This window comes from Temnothorax curvispinosus, unplaced genomic scaffold (genome assembly GCF_003070985.1).
Source record: "Temnothorax curvispinosus isolate PA1 unplaced genomic scaffold, ASM307098v1 QBEX01009552.1, whole genome shotgun sequence".
Taxonomy (NCBI): domain Eukaryota; kingdom Metazoa; phylum Arthropoda; class Insecta; order Hymenoptera; family Formicidae; genus Temnothorax; species Temnothorax curvispinosus.
Genome location: NW_020219332.1, coordinates 108128 through 129293, shown reverse-complemented (window position 1 = coordinate 129293; position 21166 = coordinate 108128). Strand labels below are relative to the sequence as shown.

At 45.9% G+C, this 21166-nt stretch overlaps 1 protein-coding gene across 4 annotated transcripts in view; it reads left to right on the top strand.

Annotated features, from left to right (window-relative positions):
- LOC112459134 (MKL/myocardin-like protein 1) overlaps nt 1-21166 on the top strand; it is a 163673-nt gene that overhangs the window by 93212 nt on the left and 49295 nt on the right. For all 4 annotated transcript variants that reach the window (XM_025023103.1, XM_025023101.1, XM_025023102.1 and 1 more), the window contains exons 2-4: nt 4662-4762; nt 4854-5083; nt 7188-7381. In XM_025023103.1, coding sequence (XP_024878871.1) covers nt 4662-4762; nt 4854-5083; nt 7188-7381 — 525 coding nt within the window. The remainder of the gene's footprint in view (nt 1-4661; nt 4763-4853; nt 5084-7187; nt 7382-21166) is intronic.

Genomic DNA, 21166 nt, shown 5'->3' with positions numbered 1-21166 from the left:
AGTTCTTCCGTGCGATCACCTCGCGATCGCGCCACCCACGATCCATCATCGCGCTACCATCGCATCGGCCAAGGAGAAATCGCGCGGCGATTCAATGGTATCGTTGATCCGTTCCGCACGGCGGGGATCGGTAGCGCGCTCGATCCGGCCGATCGAACGTGCGCTCGATCAAGACGATCCCCGCTTGCGTCCCGCCTACGCACACGATCGACGCGATAGCGAGATGATGAAGAAATAAGCCGAGCGGAAGAAAACGCCGAGTTCGCATCGGTGCCGTCGACTTTTCGTAGATCATCGAATAAATTCAGAAATTTCAGAAGGCGATAAACATTTCACCATACTTTTAACTTATTCTCAAATTTTTACGCATAGTTAGTGATATAGCTGACAATTGATATTATATTATTGAATTATGCAACGTAGTAGTTTGAATACGTTTACGATATAACTGCATCATTTTTCGCGCTAACATTTAATATCAATTTATTTAATTGAAAGAACTTCGTGATGTATCTCGCTGAGATCTTGTCAGGAGAAAATGCAACGCGAAAGAGCGCGTTAAAAGCTACCACTGATGCGATGCGCCATATTTCTCAGGACGAATTTTATTGAGGAAGTTAGGCGGAGAGCTGGAGAAGGAGGAAGAGAGGAGGGCCGGGAAGTATTGAATTCATCGGTACGCATTGTCGACAAGATATACGAAGCTGGGGGTTACGGGTTAAGTGGGCCCTGTACCTCCGGTAAATAAGTCTCCCCGCTTTCGTACGCGTTTCGCGCGAGCGCGTGTGAGCGCGTCGCTGACCCATGCATGCATGCATGCTCCATGCATCCGTTGTCTCTCGCGTGCCTCCGAGAGTGCATACCGGCCACGATGCGCTCGCACAGGCCAACCGCGCTTTCTCAGGGCAATTTATAATCGTACGGGTTCAATGCGAGCCCGTGTGGGACGCCCGAGAACAAAGAGACACCCCGTAGTAGTAGACGCGCGGCGCGGCGCAACGCGGTGCGGTGCGGCGCTCACTCTCTCGGCGGTCTCTTCCTCCGGAGGATCCCGTCGGGAGTAACGGCGGAACGCCGCCTTCGCCAACATGTCGTTGATTAGTCGCTTGAGTACGCGCACGGAGTACTCGTTAGAGCGATTCTTCGGGATCCCCCGGACGTTGATACCACCCCCGGGACTTTTACTCTCCTGGCTGGCGCGCGGCGTCGCGCCCCTCGTCTCCAATTAAAACTTTACGACTCTCGCGGCGGGATGTTGAATAACTGAAATCGCGCGTGCGTCGCGTATGTCCCGGGGACGCATTCCGTGATTAATTTGTGTTTCACGCGTCATTATTATCTTTACGGTAATATTTGCGCGACAAACCCGGGGACCGGTTCATTAATCGCGCGACGACGATAAACTTCAGGGCTAATTGTAACTTTAGTTCTGCCATGCTTGGGCGAACGTGCCGACGTTCCTCGAGATTCATTCCTTAAGCTTCTCCTTCCGGTTCTGCGACGTAAGCTAGTGTCACGTCTATTATATCTATATTTTGCGCACACCAATTGTTTGCTGTAAAAGTGATCGAAAAGATATTTTCAATTTTTTGTCATTATCGAAAATGGTTTAAAGATACGAGATGCGTATGCGATTTCGATAGAGATTGCTGGAAAACCGGCGAGGATAAACGCTGCTGATTTCTGAGATCAGAGATCATACTCGATCCACGATGAGGCGATCCCGGGAACGATTCAGGGAAAAGGGATCTGCGCGTGGATATTGTTTGTACGTAACTTACATATACAGGAAGGAACAAGGTACAAAGCGGCGGTTCCACATGACCCACGACCTCGCCTCTAATGAGCGGCAAAGCTTGCGGCTATTGTAAGAGAATCTCCTCCTCCCGCGTCGTCTGAGGGCTTCTCTCCGTTTTCTTCGTGCTCTGCCCTCCACCCGAATCCTTTCTCCGGCCTGGCCGTGCTCTCGTACGTTTAACTCGAATACAATAAGGCAGAAGAAAATTCGATCCTCCCTGTGATTCTGCATGAAGGCGCATTTATCATAGCTTATACAATATGCTAACTTGCCCACGGCTACAAAAGAAGATAAAAAAATATTTTCCTGCAAGAATTGATATACAAACTGCGTTGGAATCTCCGTTATTTTAACAATAGATTTTATAATCAATTTATAATCGAGCTCCTTGTGCTAAAATCAGTGCATTATTTTAGGTTTTTTTATAAAAAACAGAACTAAGTTGTTGCCTGTCGATACTCTGCATTCAATAAAATGTTTTCGCTCGATTCGCGGTTACTTACATCAAATAGATTGGATGTTAAAGGATAATGTCTCCGAACCGCGATATTTTGCGCAGAATCTCCGCGAGCCGCGATGACCGCGTGGTCATCGCCAAGAGGAAGATCGGTGATTCCACGAAGCGATCGGCGAGAGGAAAAAAAAGGATGAAACGCAACGGGAGAGAGAGACGACCCGACCCGAGCGAACCCGCGAGCTCGCCGCACCGTTCTTGTCGAGCGAATCGACGGGCGCGGCGAAGGGGAACACCCTGTACATGCCGACGACATTCCCGAAGTGCAGCGCGCAGTTTTTCGCGGCTACCAGTGCAGCGAGTAGCCTGTGACGAGCGAACGAGTGACTCAGAGGCATCGAGGTAGACGCAAGGGCGAAACAACACGCACGTGCTCCCTCGCGTACGCGTCTCTACGTGCATCCATGTACACGTGTATACGCGCGCGCGCTCCGTTCGTGCGTGCGTTGTCGTACGCGCGTGTGCGCACGTACGCGCGCCTGCGGCCGGATCGCGCGGAGCGATCGCGGAGAGGAAAGGAAAAAGGGAGAAGCGCGAGATTTATTTGCCCGAATTTCGATGACCGCCACCGTTGGCCGCGCCGCTTCCGAAGAATGCATCTCGCATTCGGGATCTTTCGCGGAATATGTCTTACGGTGGATTCCCTCGAGAAGGTTCCCCTCGAGTGCTCGATCATCGCTTTTCCGAATTCGCTCCCGCCCGCCACATCTTCAATGTCCGCTTTGCTTAAAGAACGACGTCAAAGACGAGAGAAAATATTCCAAGAAAGAGTTTTCGCGACTTACATTTGAAAGTTATATGTATAATTGTGATACATTCTAGATTTAGAAACGTTTTAACCATCTTATTGACGCGCCCAGTTTTAGCCTGAAAATTTAATAATTAATTATTATCAGGAGACTCGTGGTCACTATCCCGAGCTGGATCGCAACGATATCCGATAAATCAATATCCGACCAACGATCGCAGACGTGCGTCTCACCGATGATATATCGTTTTGTCGTGGATTCTCTCGAATCGGCGCTATTAGGCCATCGACGTCGCCGATGCTTTTTGTGGGGGGAATCACGCGAGGTTCACCTCGCGTGTCCCATGTGTCCCGTAAACGATGGCGACTAGTACCGCGTTTAACTAATGTGTCGGACCGGTTAGGAGCGTATTGATCAGAGACCGAGGCTAGATTTATGTCGGCGAATGATTCACGGCATGTGATTTACAGCGGATTGTCCGATGCGCGCGCATACTGATTGAGCATTTATGCCGCTCTCCCGGCATCGTAATCATTTATTGGGTTAAGGTGAAATTCTCCTTCTTCCCTCCTATCGAAGGGTACATTCGGATTTATCTATACGGCTTCGTGGCTTAACGTTTCGATATGCAAATTCACAGAATGGAAGATTCATCTTTACGGAAAGAAATTAAAATTGATTTGACAGGAAATATCATGTCGAAATACCGCACAGATTTCGAAATAAACCTTGGGCTTTATGTTACTTTCCTCTCTACGTGACGTATTTACTTTTTACATTTCCTGAAATTTGATAAGTATAATTTATTGATGAAATTTTTCGCTCTTGCACAATCGTTACGGAATCGAGAAGTTACATACTCGATTCGCGGCGTTTATGTAAAACCATCAGGCACGGGCAGTCAGTATGCGGTTACGTTTTAGAAAGCGCGTTCACCCTAACGGCGTCGCAAAAATCGCGTTTCCGTCGCCGATCGGAGTATTCGAAAGTCCCTTGGGAGCAGCGCTTCTTGTTTTTCATCTCTCGCTCTCTTCGATCCTCGATTACGAAGGCAGGACACGCGTCTCGCGTAGAATGTCGCCGTAACGAAGGGGCCTCTTCTCTTTCTCTGTCTGTCTCTCGCTCTTGTTTCCTTCCGTGCGTCCTCACGAGGATGTGCTTCTCGAGACCGTCCTTTACCTCCTCAGCATCCCACCGGGTGATCCCTTGGTACCGATGAACGTTTAAATTAGGCAGAGAATCCTTCGGAATGCGCGAAAGAAACGACGAGACCGGCATTCCGCGAGGTTTTGATACGCCTTTGGGCGTATCACGCTCGTGGGGCACTATTAGCCCTTATGCGGCAGAGGAATGACTCTTAAGGGCCCGACCCGCGATCCTTCGCGCCGCGGCTTCGAAACTTACACATTTTAAATCCTGTCCAGTGACCAGCGACTTGTTCACGATGACATCACCGCTTTACTATATACATAATTATTTTTTTTTTTCTTTATATTTATACTTCGTCATGCTATTGTGCATTTAGATTTGTACTCAATTTTATAATGTATGCACTGTGTGACTTTAAATTAAAATAACTTTTTATTCCCTTTGGTTGCAGAGTCTGGCCACAGGTTGGACAGCGGCTCCCCGTTTTGGAGGATTCAACTTGACCAGGACCTTCTGGATACCATCAGCGCGATCTATCCAGAGTGGTTTAAGGTAAGGCCTATTTTACCCTTCCTTCACGCTGTACCAGAATCGACATACTCGTTGAACGAATGCGGGATAACGAGGTACGCTCCTCGTGCAGGATTACACTAACAGTCGAGCAGCGTCGACGTCGTCCCCCACGTCCTCAAGCGTTCCCGGCGCGCAATCCTGCAACGACAGCACCGCCGTGGTCGTCGTCACCGAACGCGGCGGTGAGCACAAGGTCGCCAAAGGCGACGCCAAGTCCAAGTCCAAGGCGAAAAAGGCGGACGGCTATAAGGATAAGGACCGGGACAGGAAGGACCCTAGGCGCGACGCCAAGGACGAGAGGTGAGATAATTTGCGTGTGCTGCGCCGTATGTAGATTACGCGATGTAGGAAGGCAAAAAGCGTGACTCGCCAGGCTGGAGGAGGCTCAAGTTATATCTACCGAATATTAATAAAACCTCGTGAAATAACGAAATGGAGGAGAATAATCTGAATCGCGTTATCACCTTCTACCAAGTTTCCACGCGAGTATAACCGGTATGCACGCATCCCGCGTACAAACAGAAGTAATAGACGAAGTATGGCGTGGTCCCGATCGCGCGCTGGACGTAAGGCAGGCCGTTATCGCGATCGAGAAATAGACACGTCGTCGCCTCGGCACCTGTCTCGATTATTTTAACAAGCTCCGCGGGCTCCTCCCCGACGCTTTGTCGCGCGTTGCCCGCGTCATTATCTCGGGAGACGTTATTTCTATTAGCTCGCGCCGACCTTGCAGAGACGCAGCAGGAGGAAGACAGCTTGCTAAGTAGCGGGTTATCGCACGAGTCCGGAAAATACCTGAGATCTCGCGAGACTCGCAGGAATTTTAAAACGCGGGCACTTCGATCTAATAATAATATTTTAATGATATTAGCACTTTGACTGCCGTGTCACCCATATTTAAGTACCTAACGCATGAGTTTCCGCAAGGTTTTTTATTTATTTGATTAAAAATAATTTTAGTATTTAAAATATTTTAGAAATTATTTAACAGTCAAAAGTAATATTTAATTGTAGTAATATTAAGCAAGAACTGCACAAAATGGTAACATCCCGACTTTTATTTAATTAGATAAAATATCTGAGTATTTAATATTTGATTTTAAGTAATAATTAAGTCGGAGTTTGACTAATATTTTTTTATAATAAATTTGTCAAAAGATTTTTTTTGAATTGCTTAAGTAGGAGATAGCAGTATTAGTTCTCATGGTCTTCTCCGAGCGCCTCAATTCGCCGCTGCGAGTTGCGAGATCGCGCGAGATGCTAGGGCCGCGCCGAGCGGACGATTAACCCGCAATTTAGTATCAGTACCGCGTGTAATCGTTACGCGAGAATATAAACGCTCTTAACGACCGGCTTCCTATCTCCAGCTGTGACGAGTAATCTTTTCTCGGAACTTTCCCCTCGGCATCTTAAACTACCTCGCCGGATCGTTGGCTCTCTCGACGCTTTAAAATCTTTAATCGGCTCGCCAACTTCTCTACATATGGATTCCGCGCGAAGCGCCGCGCGCGTAATTTTCCCTGAACTTTTAGTGAGATAAACCGAACGGGCCATATCTTTTGCGTGACATTTCGCTCGCGACGCCTCGTCTATACGCTCGCGCGTACCATCTGGATTCGCGAAGCTCTCACGAACCCATCGTCAGGTCCATCGAGATAAATGTTTTCACCCTTCAATGACCAACAACGCTTCGTTGTTACCCTTTTGCCGCAGAAAAAGCGTGACTCCAATCTTTTCTCTTCTATTATACCAAGATTGTTCGCGAGATGCATCATGTAACGTTTATTTTAACGATATTTACGTCATGTTCGTTTTATACGATATTTGCTTTATCCAGGAACGAAAATTATAGGAAGAAATACATTTGTTCTAAAAATATCGCAGAAACTCAAAATATTGTGGAAAGAATTCAATTCCTCGTAACGTTAAATCTTTTTCCATATCAAAATAATATTGTTTATATACTTTGAATTTGTTCAAGCCGGAATCGGTTCGTGGAAATTCTCGACGTGGAAATGACGTATTATTTCTAGATATTTTTAGTTTATTTAAGATCGAGTAGACTCGCGGGGATACACACTCGAGGTATAAACTATCGGACGTAGATATAACTTGACGTCTGACGTTTCTTGCTCGGTGAAGATTCGCCTCGCGCTCGAAGAGAAGGAAAGAGCAACTGTTTCCGACTTTGCTTTCTGATGAAAACGTCGTATACGATCGAGTGTCGATTGATCCGTCATTCCGTCATTCGCGACAAAAACACGCCGCGAAGGACCCGGGGTCCGAGATTGACACTCGAGCTTCGATCGGCAGGCTCGCTCGGTCTCCTCGAGCCGACGTATGAAAGATTAATTCACAAAACGGCGACGTTTTGCTCGTTTCGGTCCGTTCTTCGGACCTGCAGGGACGCTGGAAACGGTAAGAAAGGAACGAAGCCCTCGCCGCAGCAGGATAAAGCAGCGGCGGACGCGGCAGGAAGGAAGGCCGCGAGTGCTGTTCCAGGATCGGAATCGAAGATGGCCGAGGGCAATCAGTCGCCGCCAAAGGCGGAGGTCGACGATTCACCCCTCCAGCACGCCATGGATCGCAACAAAGAATGTGAGTACACATCTCTTTTCAATCCCAAAAATATTAATCTAGCATAAGAATTTCAAGAAGTAACCGCCTGTGTCGGCCAGATCTTTTGCCGAGTTTGTTCAGAGAAACAGGTGTTTGAATCTTTTTATTAAGTTCTTCACAGACACAATGTATATATTTTATTTTTTTAAATTATAATATGTAGGTATCATTGATCAGATTGCATATCAATCAATAAAAATAAATGGAAATGATAAAAATCGTCCACGATTATGTACACTTTGTGTACATCAAGTTCCGTATGCCGACATTCGCTATTCCTTCTTGCAATTCGCTTTAACTCTGTCACCGTTTCTCGCGGCGCATCTACTTCCCCCGTTGTAGAAACGGAAGTGTCGCTTCTCGACGTCCGGAATAAATGATGAAAAGACCTAACGGTCACCCGTCGCGACGATCGCTTCCGATCGAATAATCGCGCGCGGGGCATTCGCTATTATTATGCGATGCAGTCCGAGTGCGATGTTGCGTGCTCGTCGTCGCGGTTACACACTGCGATGTTATACCGAGGTACCGAGCACTTCCTCGGAAAAGGCGCCTATAATTGAAGGGGAAGGCGCGCGGTGTGATGGCTCTTTTTAACATTCGCGGGCAACTTGCCATTATCCCACGGCGACTGTAATCATCCGCTCGTTATTCGGCGCATATAGCTCGCTATGCGGCCCTCGATTATCGATTCGGAATCCGGCGATTTTTTATCCAATAAAGAAACGGCTCGGAGCTTTTATCGTCGTGCAAAATGCAGCTCACCGGCCCATTCGCCACTTCCGCTACTACTACTACTACCGGCGCCGGCAATCGGCCGAACGTTCCTCAAGCTTAGATCCCCGTTTTGTATTCGGAACGCGACTTCCCACGGGCAGGATAAAAGTATCAGTCAATACTACCGCTAGTATTTGATATTGTCTTTTTTAAGTGAAAACATAACCGAGTAATCGACCGTATCTCGATAGAAGTGTTTAAATTTTATATAGGAATAATTTTTTATATTGTTATAAATATAATTGTTATAAATATCGAACTTTATATATAATAATTCTCCCACACAGCTTTTAAGAAACTGTAAATTTAACTCAAAAATACTCTTTAAAAATATCTTAGATTAAATCTGAGATGTTCTTGATATACATCGAATAAATGAAACTGATTTTAAAAAGATGACCCGAAAATAAGCGTGTAAATATCACTCGATGCCGCTTTGAAAGCTTCGCGGTGAGTTTCTTCCGCGATGAATCAAACGTGTGCCCAGTTTTTTCATCCACGAATTTCGCGGTGTATAACATATATACGCCGATTCGTCATGGTTGACTTCCTTGTTAAAGTTACTGGCCATCGCGTGCGCAGTCTTTAGAACGTCATTTTGTCGCGTTTATCGATCGCCTTTTTCTGTAATTACTTGCCATCAGACGCTCTTGAGGCGCTCTCCCTTCACGATCTCCGCGAAGAACGCGCAACGAGAGCACACGCAGCACGCCTGAACAACGTGTATAATACGTACCACTTTTAACGAAGAAACACAATATCCCCGTAGACGGCCATGAAAATCAATAACAGCCTTTTGAAACCTTTTTCAAATAAGATTTTAAAAGTCCCGCATTTCGAAGTAGTTTATCATAAGAAACGTAATTCTATAAAATTGAATGTCCATAAAAGCTTAAATAATCATATTAATGTTCGAGATAGCTTTCTTTTACTAAAGGAAAAGCTACGAATTTATTTTAAAACATTTAATAGTAAATTCCTCCAGAATTTCCCGATATTATCACGGGCTGTTTGGTGAACGAATTTCGATCTGTACGTTGCCCGATCACCTGTACGTGTGCACACACTGTGAAGTGTGCGTGCGACTGTCTACGGGAAAGAGACAGAGTCGGGCATTCGTGCAGACAGGTAGGTGCAGATTCGCGTGTGAGGGCCGTGTACACGCGTGTATATGTATAATATACACACGAGAGACAGGAGGCGTGCCTATTTATAACGGTGATATCATCGCCGATTACCTACGCTTTCGCGTGGACAATCGTAAATTCTCGTAGCAGAAGGGTGTGATGCGTTACCAAACTCCTCGCGATCTTTCTTTTTGTTTCTTTTTTTATTATCAGTATGTAATACATGTATAATTTTTTGTGACTATTATCTCTATTTCTTCGATATCTCAATCACACAAATTGAATATAATTAAAAGAGATATCTTGAATAATCGAAAACTAAATCTTCCTTGTCTAAGAACATCCTTTCTTACTGACTTTCACGAACTATAATTTAATATCAGATCATAGTTGCAATATTTTAAATTAAGTAAATAAAAATTATATAATGAAAGGAAAATAAAAGAAAACTTGGAAAAAATAAATTTATTATCTCTTATTATTATATTTTTTATTAGTATATTGCAAGTAATGTTGACTCACAACGGTAAGATCATTAATTAAACAAATTATATTCTTTACTTAATTCATATCTATGATCGATTCTCCATTATCCGTATTCTCGTCGATTTATTTCTTAATTGTTTTTCTTTATTTCTCTGAGTTTGCGCGATTTACATAACTTACGAAATTTCAAGTTAGGTCGAAAAGGTAAAGATGTGTCTACACTCCCAATCGTATCTCTATTTCGTAGCGCAGCAAAGCGACGTAATGAATCTCTTAACCGCTCAGTCGCGGGTGTATCGCGTGTACTTGAAACGCGAAAGTACGCCGGTCGCCGATTATGCCGAGCTAATTATCGCCGGCGTATCTCGCCCTAAACGACGACGATGCATGCACTCGTTATACCGGTGCGCGAATTTGCGCGCTCGTTTCGTAATGGGAAATTATGTCAGAATTATGCGCCGTGCATGCACTCGGAGAGGCCTCCTTTCCATCCTGCAAAATCGATAACCTCGAGTAGCTCCGCGACTGCTTAATGAGACATCATTATTAATAAAATATCTCACGCGACGAGCTCGTTTAGTCATTACAAAAACTAACGCGTTTCTCTTCTTTTTTTTGACAACAGCATGGAGATTGCGAACGATCAATTATAACGCTCTCGCTATTGTAGATTCTTCAAAGTTGAGTCCTCTTTTAAATTCATAAGCACTTGTTAAAAGTTTTTAGTTATATATTTATGTACTTTATTTATTTTTAAATTCTCCGAAAGCAAGAAATACTTCATGAATAAAAACATATTATATCTTTAACCTATATTTATTAAACGATACCATAAATTAGCTTGCATTTAAGATTTCAAAATAGTTGCTCTGCATTTAAAGATTGTGAAATTCTAATTCTAAATTCGCCAGTGAACGACGAGAAAAGCGAAAGTGCGAAGCATTTTCGTCGAAAACAAATGAAACGAATCGCGCGGAAACGAATTTCAAGACGAATTTCGTGCACTAATTGACGCCAGTGATAATTAGTACGAGACGTTTCGTGGAATTCCGTGTAATTAAAAGGAAGATCCAGCTTCCTCTTCTCCGTAATCCCGCATCGCGATGGCGGAGACCATGCCGATCGTTACGCTTATCTGCTCCGTATCTGTACGAGCATCGGCACGATATGAACGACAAATATATCTTAAATGCGCGCGCGAGCGTCTTAGGAGAACTTTACCAATATTCAGTCTCGCTTCTTACCTTCCGTACGGGTACCGCGCGGCGACCTTCGTATCGTTGCATTTATCAAGGCGGCGATACATGGCCGACGGGTACTAGTTAGCGTACCGAAGAAAAATGTGTTATTAAGATAAGACGCTCTCGGCGATTTATGGCAACAGTTACGTACAGCTACAAAGATAGTTCCGTACTGTTAACTACGCATGTTTTTTTACGTTTTCTGATTCTTGTCTCTGTACACGTTAACCTCTGATGAAGATTAGATAGTCACATCAAGTAGCAAATTATGCTCGAATTATGGACCGTGATACTCCGCATCCACTTTTTATTGATTGTTGTTCGCTACTGACGCGCGGTGTCTCCTTGTATAAGCGAGTTAACTTAACAAGACGGATTTACGGGGTCGTGTCTTTGATGCCGAGCGGTGGATTAAAATCTAGAAAAACCGATTCGATCAGCACGTACCCGCCGTTCGCGCTTTTTCATCTAAACCGTCCGAAAGCGCCGCGCGCATTACCGCGGCGAGTCGACCCGGTTTGCGGATACACGGTGCGCCTTTACTGGATTTAATTATATGACCGCTCTCGTTGGTGACCACTTTGAAAAGTCCACCGGCGGCCAATTACGCGACTCTGCGAAAACCGCGCGTTTTTCATCGCGCCGCGTAAACGGCCCCCCTATATACGCAACACAATCGCTCGATTTTCGAGGATCCGCGGTAGCGACCAACGATGACGACAGCGATGACGGTGAAATTAATTAAATGAAAAGCAAGATCGTAACTCTCGGCTTTTGTCGGACCGTAAAACCGGGCCAGCAACGCACTTTTACGGTCTCACCGAGACGCGAGGCGATCCTGAAAACATGCTCGTCACCGAAGTTAACCCACTTCGTATGCCTGCAACCCTCCGGGTGAAGTGTTTTGCCGAACAGGCGTTGCGTGAGTCCTTTAAGAATTTTAATGACAGACTGTGCCTCTTTCTTCGATAATTTCAATAATAACTTGGTTTACTGCTTTTTTATTCTATTTCAGGCCCGTATTTCATATTTTCGTTAATCTCAGTTATACTATTAGTATAACAAGATAAAAAGAAACAAAATTTTATATGTTTTTACTATTTTCGTCAAATATAGACTTTTCACAAAGCGGGGTCGATCTTGTATTTCGACTGTAAACGCGCGTGATTTTCCCGTCGTGGAAGGATCGATCTCCGGCGTCATACTTATAAATAAATCGTGCTTTATCGTTGCATATTCATACGCGCACCGTGGTGCCCCGGGTACTCGTGGGCGAACCGGATCGGGATATGTCGAATCGGAGTCGTTCCGTGGCCAGAAAGTATGCATTGAAATCGGCGAGTGTGCCACGCCGTGACGCCGCACGGCGCCGACGCAAAAATCGGCGCGAGCGCACGCGCGCGTGCATGCAGGAGATAAAAAAAAAGAGAAGCACAACTCGGTGGTTGCGCGCACGGCCTACGCACGTAACACGTTGCCCCGGCCACGTGCCTTCAAACGGTCGAGAGACGATTATTTCCCTGCGCGGCGGTTTGCCACGATTTTATAACTTTTCGCGCGCGGTTATAAAAATCGTAATATCGACAGCGCGTCATGTGTGTAACGAGCGCAAGTAAACTTTCGCAATCTGTCGAATGACCGTCGTATATTACAAGCAGTAATATTTTATTTATGCATGCATATTTTAAGGGACGTAAAGATTAAAAAAAAAACGAGGTCCGGGTTCAAGGTTTGTCCACCAATTCAGATATTAATACTTAAATATATATTTTATAAATATATTGCAGAGATGAGTCGTTTTTTATTTATATGCTAGAAGGATGCAAAATGAATTATAAAATCGAATCCATCTCGTATCATTGGTTTCCAAGATTTAAAACACTATCGCAGCTAAAACGCGCGAGCTATCTTACGAATTTGCAATCGAGTCGCACTCGCGAATCGAGACGCGACAGCGAAAAAGAATGCGTGCATCGAAACGGGACGGCGAATTAAAATTCAGCGGCCAACGACGACGGAAAACATCGACGAGAGGAAGGAAGTGGCGTTCGTTAGTATTCAAGGCTGGCCACGATCGAACGGCCGCGAGCAAAAGCATGATCGGCAAAGAGGAAGAAGACGAGGGGGAAGGGGGAGAGGGGGCGAAAGAGAGGGATCTCTTGAGCCAAAGAACTCCGGTGACCGAGTGTTAATGTTAACCGCCCGCCACTGCTCAGAATTGATTCTCGCTCGCGATGCCCACGCATAGCGAATTAAACGGGACATCTTCTTTTCCTTCCGCGAGCGATCGTGCCCGGAGACGCCTAATTCGATTGTCCGCCGACACGCCGATTAATACGACGCGCTCGTCGCGCTTCATCCACGTCTCATCTTACCAATTATCTCTACGCAGCGAATACGATACCATGTGTGTAATAGGAGATACCTATAATTTCACCATAGTTAACGTTAACAAATTTACAATCGTAGTTGACGTTAATAAAATTACATCGCGTTTCATTTGATATTTAATATTTCAATTAATATTGCTTGCCTCTACAGTTCAAAACAAATCGTAATAAATTGTAACAAATAATTATATTGCCATAAATTCAAACAGATAATTTTATGATAAATAAAATACAACAAATTTTTCAATTTGTTGCTAAATAATTACAAGAATTTCGTTAAGTTTTGCGGAGTGAACTTGCGTCTACCAAGCTTGTTTTTCTCTCGGTTTGAAAAATAGGATGGCGGCGCACGTTTGACCAGGAAGACCCAGCGATAGAATGGCGCGCGAGTCTCACGACTCGCCGTCGTTTCGTCACCGCGACGATGGGTATAAGCGAAGTGGCCCCGCGTGTCCCCGCAGGACAATTCCACGGCCCACGCGCTATTGTGGTCGCGGCAAATCGGTCGGCCACCTGGCCCGATCCCGGCGCGTCATCGCACAGTGGCCTTCCTCCTCTTCCGTTCGCCGTCTTGTTCCCTCCTTTCTATTCCGCAGGAGATAATCACCGTGCCCTGTACACTCGAGAAGAAATCTGATGGCTAGAAAAGATTGTTTTCTGCATTACAGTTTGAATTACGAATACGTGTATCTTCACACAATATTGAAAGAGAAAATACTTTTCAAAAAATATCTCAAAATACAATGAATTCGAAATCACGATTTTCATGAAAGTGCGCGTTCATGAACATTCATTTGTTATTTTTTTCTTCTTATTACAGAAATCGACGTATTAATTTTATTCTTTTATTTCATTCAACTCATACTCTCACATTCAATGTACTTTTCTTTCTCTCTCTCTCTCTCTCTCTCTCTCTCTGACAATGTGGTACCTTCGAGCCTCCGCGCTCTTCCTCGAGGTATCATCTCGCGGAAATTGGAGCGAGCCGCTTTCGCCCGGCTACTTAGAATTCATGTCACTTTTGAGCGCTTTAAACCTGTCACGCCGATGCGGTCCACGGCGGCGATTTCTTTCTGCCGGTCACGGCCGTGCGCACAATTTCCCACATTAGCGTCGTAATGACGGCGGCGGCGGTAACGGCGGCAGGTCGTCCCCGAATCGCAACGTAGTTATTACCATTTCATTACCTCCCGGCGAAAAGGCGGCGAACGACGCGTAAATTACCCATCGTGACATAAAGTACGCCCAATTTGCCGCTCGCTCGCGCACGTATACGCGTGCACGCACGCACGCATGCATATACGTGTGCACGCATCATCAACAAATACGCGGGCGGCGCACCTGCTAAGACGTTTCTCGGATATCGCGATTAATTGTCGCGAGTCGCGAAACCTCCCGCGCGATACGACGCTCTCGTCTTCGACACCCACAGCCCGGCGATGCCGTAATCACACGTCACGCGTGATCTCGATCGATGCGTTTCTCCGGGGAAGCTTCGGTTTGCGCGGCGAGAAAAAAAGGACGACGAGGAAAATAATTACCGGGCTGCGAATAATTACACGCGTCGTGCGGGAGTCGGGGGAAGCACCGAGGCGAAAAAATGACGCACGACAATCTGAGCTCCTTTTTTTCGTCGTTTTTCCGCTCAATCTTTTTTGCGGACACTTTCACGAGTTCCGCGATTGGGTCGAGAGGCGCGAGAGAAAAAGAAGGAGAGAGAGAATTCACGGAGGCGCGATCCGCGAGAGTTCCCGCAAGAGCCTCGAGTGCGGCGTAGCGCCGTGTTGCCGGTTACGCAAGGGGAAGGGCTTTGATTGAGGCGAGATACAAATTGCTAATTATACGTAATTAGACCCACTGACCCACAATGGGCGACCGGGCGACCACCCGGCATGCCCTCGCGTGGTGCGAAATCACGTCGTAGGATCGTGCCTCGCCTCGCTTTATCCTTTCATCGCTTTTATTCTAGCAATTTTCGCGGTAATATCTTGCAGCGCGTGTATCACATTCTACGATTACAATGTTACCATTCACCTGCAGTGCACTCGACACAGGAGATTACAATGCTTGATAGAATGATTTTGCAGCGAATTGAGGAGGAAATACACCTGTATATCTCTGTGTATCTCTGGTATTCCTATTTCTAAAACAATTTTTGTTTAAATAACAGTAGCATTGTGAAAGTAATATTTCACGCGTAGTATTTTACCTACATAATGTCCTAGAACCTGTCATAACTTTAATAAATTTATCGATGCATTTGTAATTAATTTCAACTTACGATATAGAATGTGTTAACAATTAAAGGAGGTTTAAGATATCCCGTATTCGCATATTTATATTTGATAAATAATTCTACACTGTAAATAAGGTAGGTTAGCATCAGAAGAAAACATCGTTTATTAAAAAAATTTTGTATTTGAGCGGATATTTTATATGTAAGCAAGCGAGAGTTGTTTCAAGCATCACCCATCACGTTTCATTATAATCGCCGCGATTAAAATTATGCATGTCGCATGAACAAAGATTGCATTGCAAATTACACGTGAATCATTGATTTATCTCTTGCGTAAAGCACGTTAAGACAGTAAACAGATTCAAAACAGTATTTGATTCCGTGATCGATGCGTGAAACCGTTTTAATCGTTGCATCGAAACGGCTGATTTCTTCAGTCGATGCGTGAAAATCGGTTCGAGTTTAATCATCAGACGGTACCCTCGGCTCGCGAGCCATTTATACGCCTTTTTCTTCTTTCGTGATTTTAAATTACCGTTCGCGCGTTCACTCATTGATAAGGGCACAGACGCAACTTCGTTCGCATTATAAATTTCGCCCGTTAAACTGCGCATCCTTTCTCCTCGCGCGAAAACGAATTTCGCCACCGAGTGGCGACGGATAAGCTGCGCGTCGCGTTATGGCGTCATAAAGAGACGATTATCTTAATTAACTAGGGAATTGTTTTGGCCCACGCATTTTGCGGCGCGCTACCCACGTGCGCAGCTTTGTGTCAGGGTTTTTGACGTCGCTGCGCGCAACAAAGCGCGTTTTTAGAAATTCTTATTAAAAGCAGAGAAATAGAAAGAAAATATATATGACTCGTTTATATATGACTCGCGTCTTTGTTGTAACGTATGCTAGGGCGCTATTCTGATTATATAGTTTTCTAAAATTAATCTAGAACATCCTGAAACGCTTTGCAAAATTCAGGGCACATGATTTTGGCCTAAACTAGAGAAATATTCCCATTATTTCTTACATATAATGTCTACGTTACGCATATGCCATTTCATTGCAAGTTCACTAATATCCCCGAAGGAATCGAAGAGTTTATGTTTCGTGTAACGTAGTTTGAGAGCTGTTGCTGTAACGTCTAGTAATAGCCTGTGTGATCAACACGTCCACCGGTCACATCGCAGAGGATACGCGCGAGGTGGTGGAATTAATTACCGCCCACTTTTTATATCGCCTTACCTATCGTTGCACAATCCAATTAAGCGTCCAATCTCTCGGATTACGGATTACGCAATCGTCGAATAATCTCTCGCAAAATGCCACGTATGCACGCGAACCCGGGCGACGGAGGAGACGATGGTCCCTTACGAAATTGTAGGGATGTTACGTCGCGTCGCGTCGCGTCGCGTCGTTAGTCTCGCGCCCGGGGAAATATTTTATTCACGATTTGTTTTCGCGTCGCGAGCGCGCGCGCGCGTGGAGAAACGGGAACGAGCGGAGGAGGATGTTTACCTCAGATGAGCTTACGACGAGGCTCGTCGTCGCCTGCTGCTGTCCACGCGCTCGAGTCGCGGTAATGATGGTGCCGGGGACGCCTGTCCTTGGACGGCTAAAGGCCACGTAGGTGGTGTACGACACGCGGAAGATGGAAAAGCCGTTCTCCGCGCGCGCGCGTGTAGGCGAAATGTATCAAGGCTAACACAGGCCGTTCTGTCGACACTTGTCGACCGATCGTGACGTTTAAATAGGTGAACCCGCGTGACAAACGATCGCCATGAATGAACTTCTCTCGAGAGCGAGAAGCTGATTTCTCGCGCTCGATGTGTCCTTCACGTTGGCGTCCGGCTAAACACGTACATACAGTGAATTTGATGAAACTAGGTAGCGACAGCCGCATTTCATATCCCTGTTAAGCAAACGAGCACCTGTACGCTTGGAAGGAGCGACTCAAAGAGCGACGTTATAACCCTTTCTTTACGCGAAGCAATTTTGAATACGCCTTCGTCATTATAGCCTCCTGTAATTGCGTTGGTTACATCTCGCATATATCGTGTCTCCTTTCACATTCGTACGCCTCGTGCACCGTAACATGTAACAGCGAAGTAGCGTGAAGGTACCCCAAGATATTTTCGTGCGTCGTGATTGAAAGACGTTCCACTCCCGGTGCCGGAGCTTGTATCGCGTGGCGAAACATATCTTTATTACTCCAGTCGGATATGTTAAACGCGCGGGAGAACAGTAAACTGTCGGCATCGGGCGTCTTGTTGCTACTGGCAGGAGAACGCCTTGTATTAACGTCGCGCGCTTTAAACGCTTATATTTTGTTACTCTTATCCAATCCAGATTCCATTACTTGGATACGGTGTAGTGTATACACCGCGTCTGCCCGAATTTATTCCTCAAGAATGATGGCTCGTGCTCAGCATTCTCGACCGTTCAGAATTGCAAAGGACCCCGTACCCCACCTTCGTGTGTTCTCTCATTCCCTTCTGGTCCTCTCTTTCTCTCTCGCGTGGAGATCGGGAGAATGGCGTGAGGGGGAAAGGGAGGTGAGGGCCCGTAATGACTGTACGGCGCAAAAATTTGCAATTAACTTCTGGCGGGCGCGGTGGTGTCGCGTCGGCGTAATTGGTTTTGCAGAAAACTTTTACGTGTTTTCGCGGCATTTGCATAATGTGCGAGGTGAACACGGCCGATCGATCGGTTAATTTAAATACTGAATGCAAAACGCCGCCGCCGCCACCGCGGCGCGTACCGGACGCGCGAGCATCGCCTCCATTAGCTTGTAATTATCGTTACTTATTGCTGGTAAACGCTGGTAGGGCCGACCGGCCGGTCGACCGACCGGCTGGCAATGCGTGTCGATGCATAGGCTCATAAATTCTCTATCCAAACCTGCGATTCGATCGCTGCGCAGGACACAGATTAGAATAGAGCACAATAATGATCCATAAGAAGACTTGTTAAAAAAACTTTAGCTTTACTCTTGTCATGATTATTTATTTGTCAAGCAAGAAGGATTCATGCATTCGGGCGAATTGAGTTAGTCGTGAATCGGGAGATATTTCAATTGAAAATAGATAAATAGATCAAGCATTTATTAATATTAAGCAAGCTTTCTAAGAACAAAGAAAATGATAAAAATATAATATAAATAATAAAAAATAATATAAAAGAAAAAAAGAAAAGTAATGAAATGGGTAAAATAAATAATATTAAATCGAGATATCGATGTAGGAAAATTTTTGTTACGTTTCCGAGCAGTATCTTTCGGGAGGCATAAGCGAGTTTAGGTGATGCGAAGTTCAATATGACATGATCCACGTTTCTCGCAGTTCTCTTCGGACATCTAGGCGACAGGAACGGGAGTAGAAAAGCGGGATTTGCGTCTCCTCCGTTCACTGGCTCGACAAATATCGCGTTTCGTGATTTTGAAATCCGGCGGTACGACGACGGTGAATTTCGTGAGAGCGGGCCCTACGCGGGTATATCCATACCGCACCGTGTCGGCATGTTTCGCGGTTTGGGCCCTGGGGGACTCCAAAGGCCCGCGTCCGATTCTCGACGGACAGACCGGCACAGAAACAGCGGGGGTCAGAGGGGTCAGCACCGGAGCTCTCTGTGTTCCCGAGGCTTCTCTTGTCATGCGATATGTTGCTCGTACGTTATGATAGTGCGGCGTCGGTGATCCCCGAGGCTTTCTTGTTTTGTCACTGACAATGCTCCGCGCGCGATGCCTTTGTAACCGCGCCTCTCTCCTCCTCTCCCGGCCGACTTCTTTTCGTTTTGGAAAAGAGAGAGTATCGTTTAAAAGAACGAGAGATATAATAGCGAGACGGCATGTCCTGTTGTCCACGCGTTAGAAATCATCCGGGTGAATATAAACTGTTCGTGTGCCGGGAACACGATCGTTCCTCGCGCGACGGCGCGAGTGTGCGTGGCGAGCGCTCGTGTATTTTTGATGGGTACCTTGGGTAAATGCCAGAAATTCTTTGCCTGACGACGGTCACGCGAGCAATTACTGTTATCGCTCGTACGTATCGCGCGGCTTCCGGGGTTGCACGCGAGATAATCGGCCGTTTTGTCGCGCTAATAAAGTCGCGTACAAAGTCGCGATATTAGCGCGATATCAGCGAGTGCCATCTAAATGACGTTTTCTATGCGATACCTTTAGAGCGTGTCCGTATCTATTTGCGTTAGAATCGCCATCAGTCTTTCGATCCAGAACGTACGCTCTTAATCTGGAGACGCACAATTTTAAGAAAATATTTTTTTCAAATTGTTTTCTTTTTCTTCGTCTAGAAACTCACTTGTCGGAGAGAACGTAACATGTTAACGGGCAAGTTGTGACACATCTCGAGGAAAAAAAAACTATAAATCTAGCGGGCCAAGCTCGTTGCGTTTTCACTTGGACCGACACCCCGTAGACACCTTTATGTCTATCCAAATATGCTGCCTGGTATTGCATAGTACGTATATTCCTCGCGGACGCTGCGGGACGCGAGGGGGAGGATACGATGTGGTAACCGCACGTGGGACCAATGCGGGATGGGGAAGAGATCTGGTACAAATTTATCTTTGTTTCGAACTTTCACGCACTGACAGCGACCGCCGACTCTGCTGGCCGTTCTCAAACTCGGACGTGAGACACCAGCGTTATTCGGACGATATTTTTCTTGCTCTCTTTCACTTCCTCCGTGATCCGTCTTCCGCGATCTTTTCTTCTACTGATACGTGTGATAGCTGTAGGAACCGACTCAAAACTCTCCCGAATATAAAATCGCGACCAAGAGGATTTAAAGGGATTGGTGGAAATTTCTGAACATTTTCAGAGAAGAATTAAAAACATCGAATATCGCATTCAAAATATCTTTGAAGATTAAGAGCGCTATCAGTAAAACTATGGATATTTTCTAGTTAAATTATTCTTCTTGAGGAATATTAATTCATTATCGGGTTTATTTCGGGATCATTGAATATTGTTGTTGTTACATATGTTCATTTCTCGAGTAAAGGGAACATTGTCTTATATCGAGGACAGATAAACACGTGCGCATCGGTGGAGTAAAGTATACCGGTGACTCTCTCTCAGCGCGCGGATGCAAAGTTCACTGCGTCGTGGACACACGGTGAACTAGCGGTCGCACGCGAAAGGGCGGCGAGGGCCGAGGACGAGGGCGAAGAAACGGGAGGAGGATGGCAGGAGAAAAGGTAACGGCAGAGGAAGAAGCCGGACGGAGAAGGAGAGAGAGAAAGCGGACAAACAGGGATAATAATAAAACGAGATATCTCGTACGTGGGCGGTCGTATTGTTAGCGCAACAAGGTATGCGCGGCGCTTCTGTGTCCGCGCGATGCGCGCTCGTGCGCCGGCTGCGCCCTTAATAAAGGATACGCGTGTGCGTGTGCACTCGCGAGCGCGTTTAATAAGAGGGAGGCCCCGGCGCGATGTGAGTGCGCGGCCACGGAGCTCTCTCGGCCTTATGTAAATCGGTCGGGCCCATCTGCGCG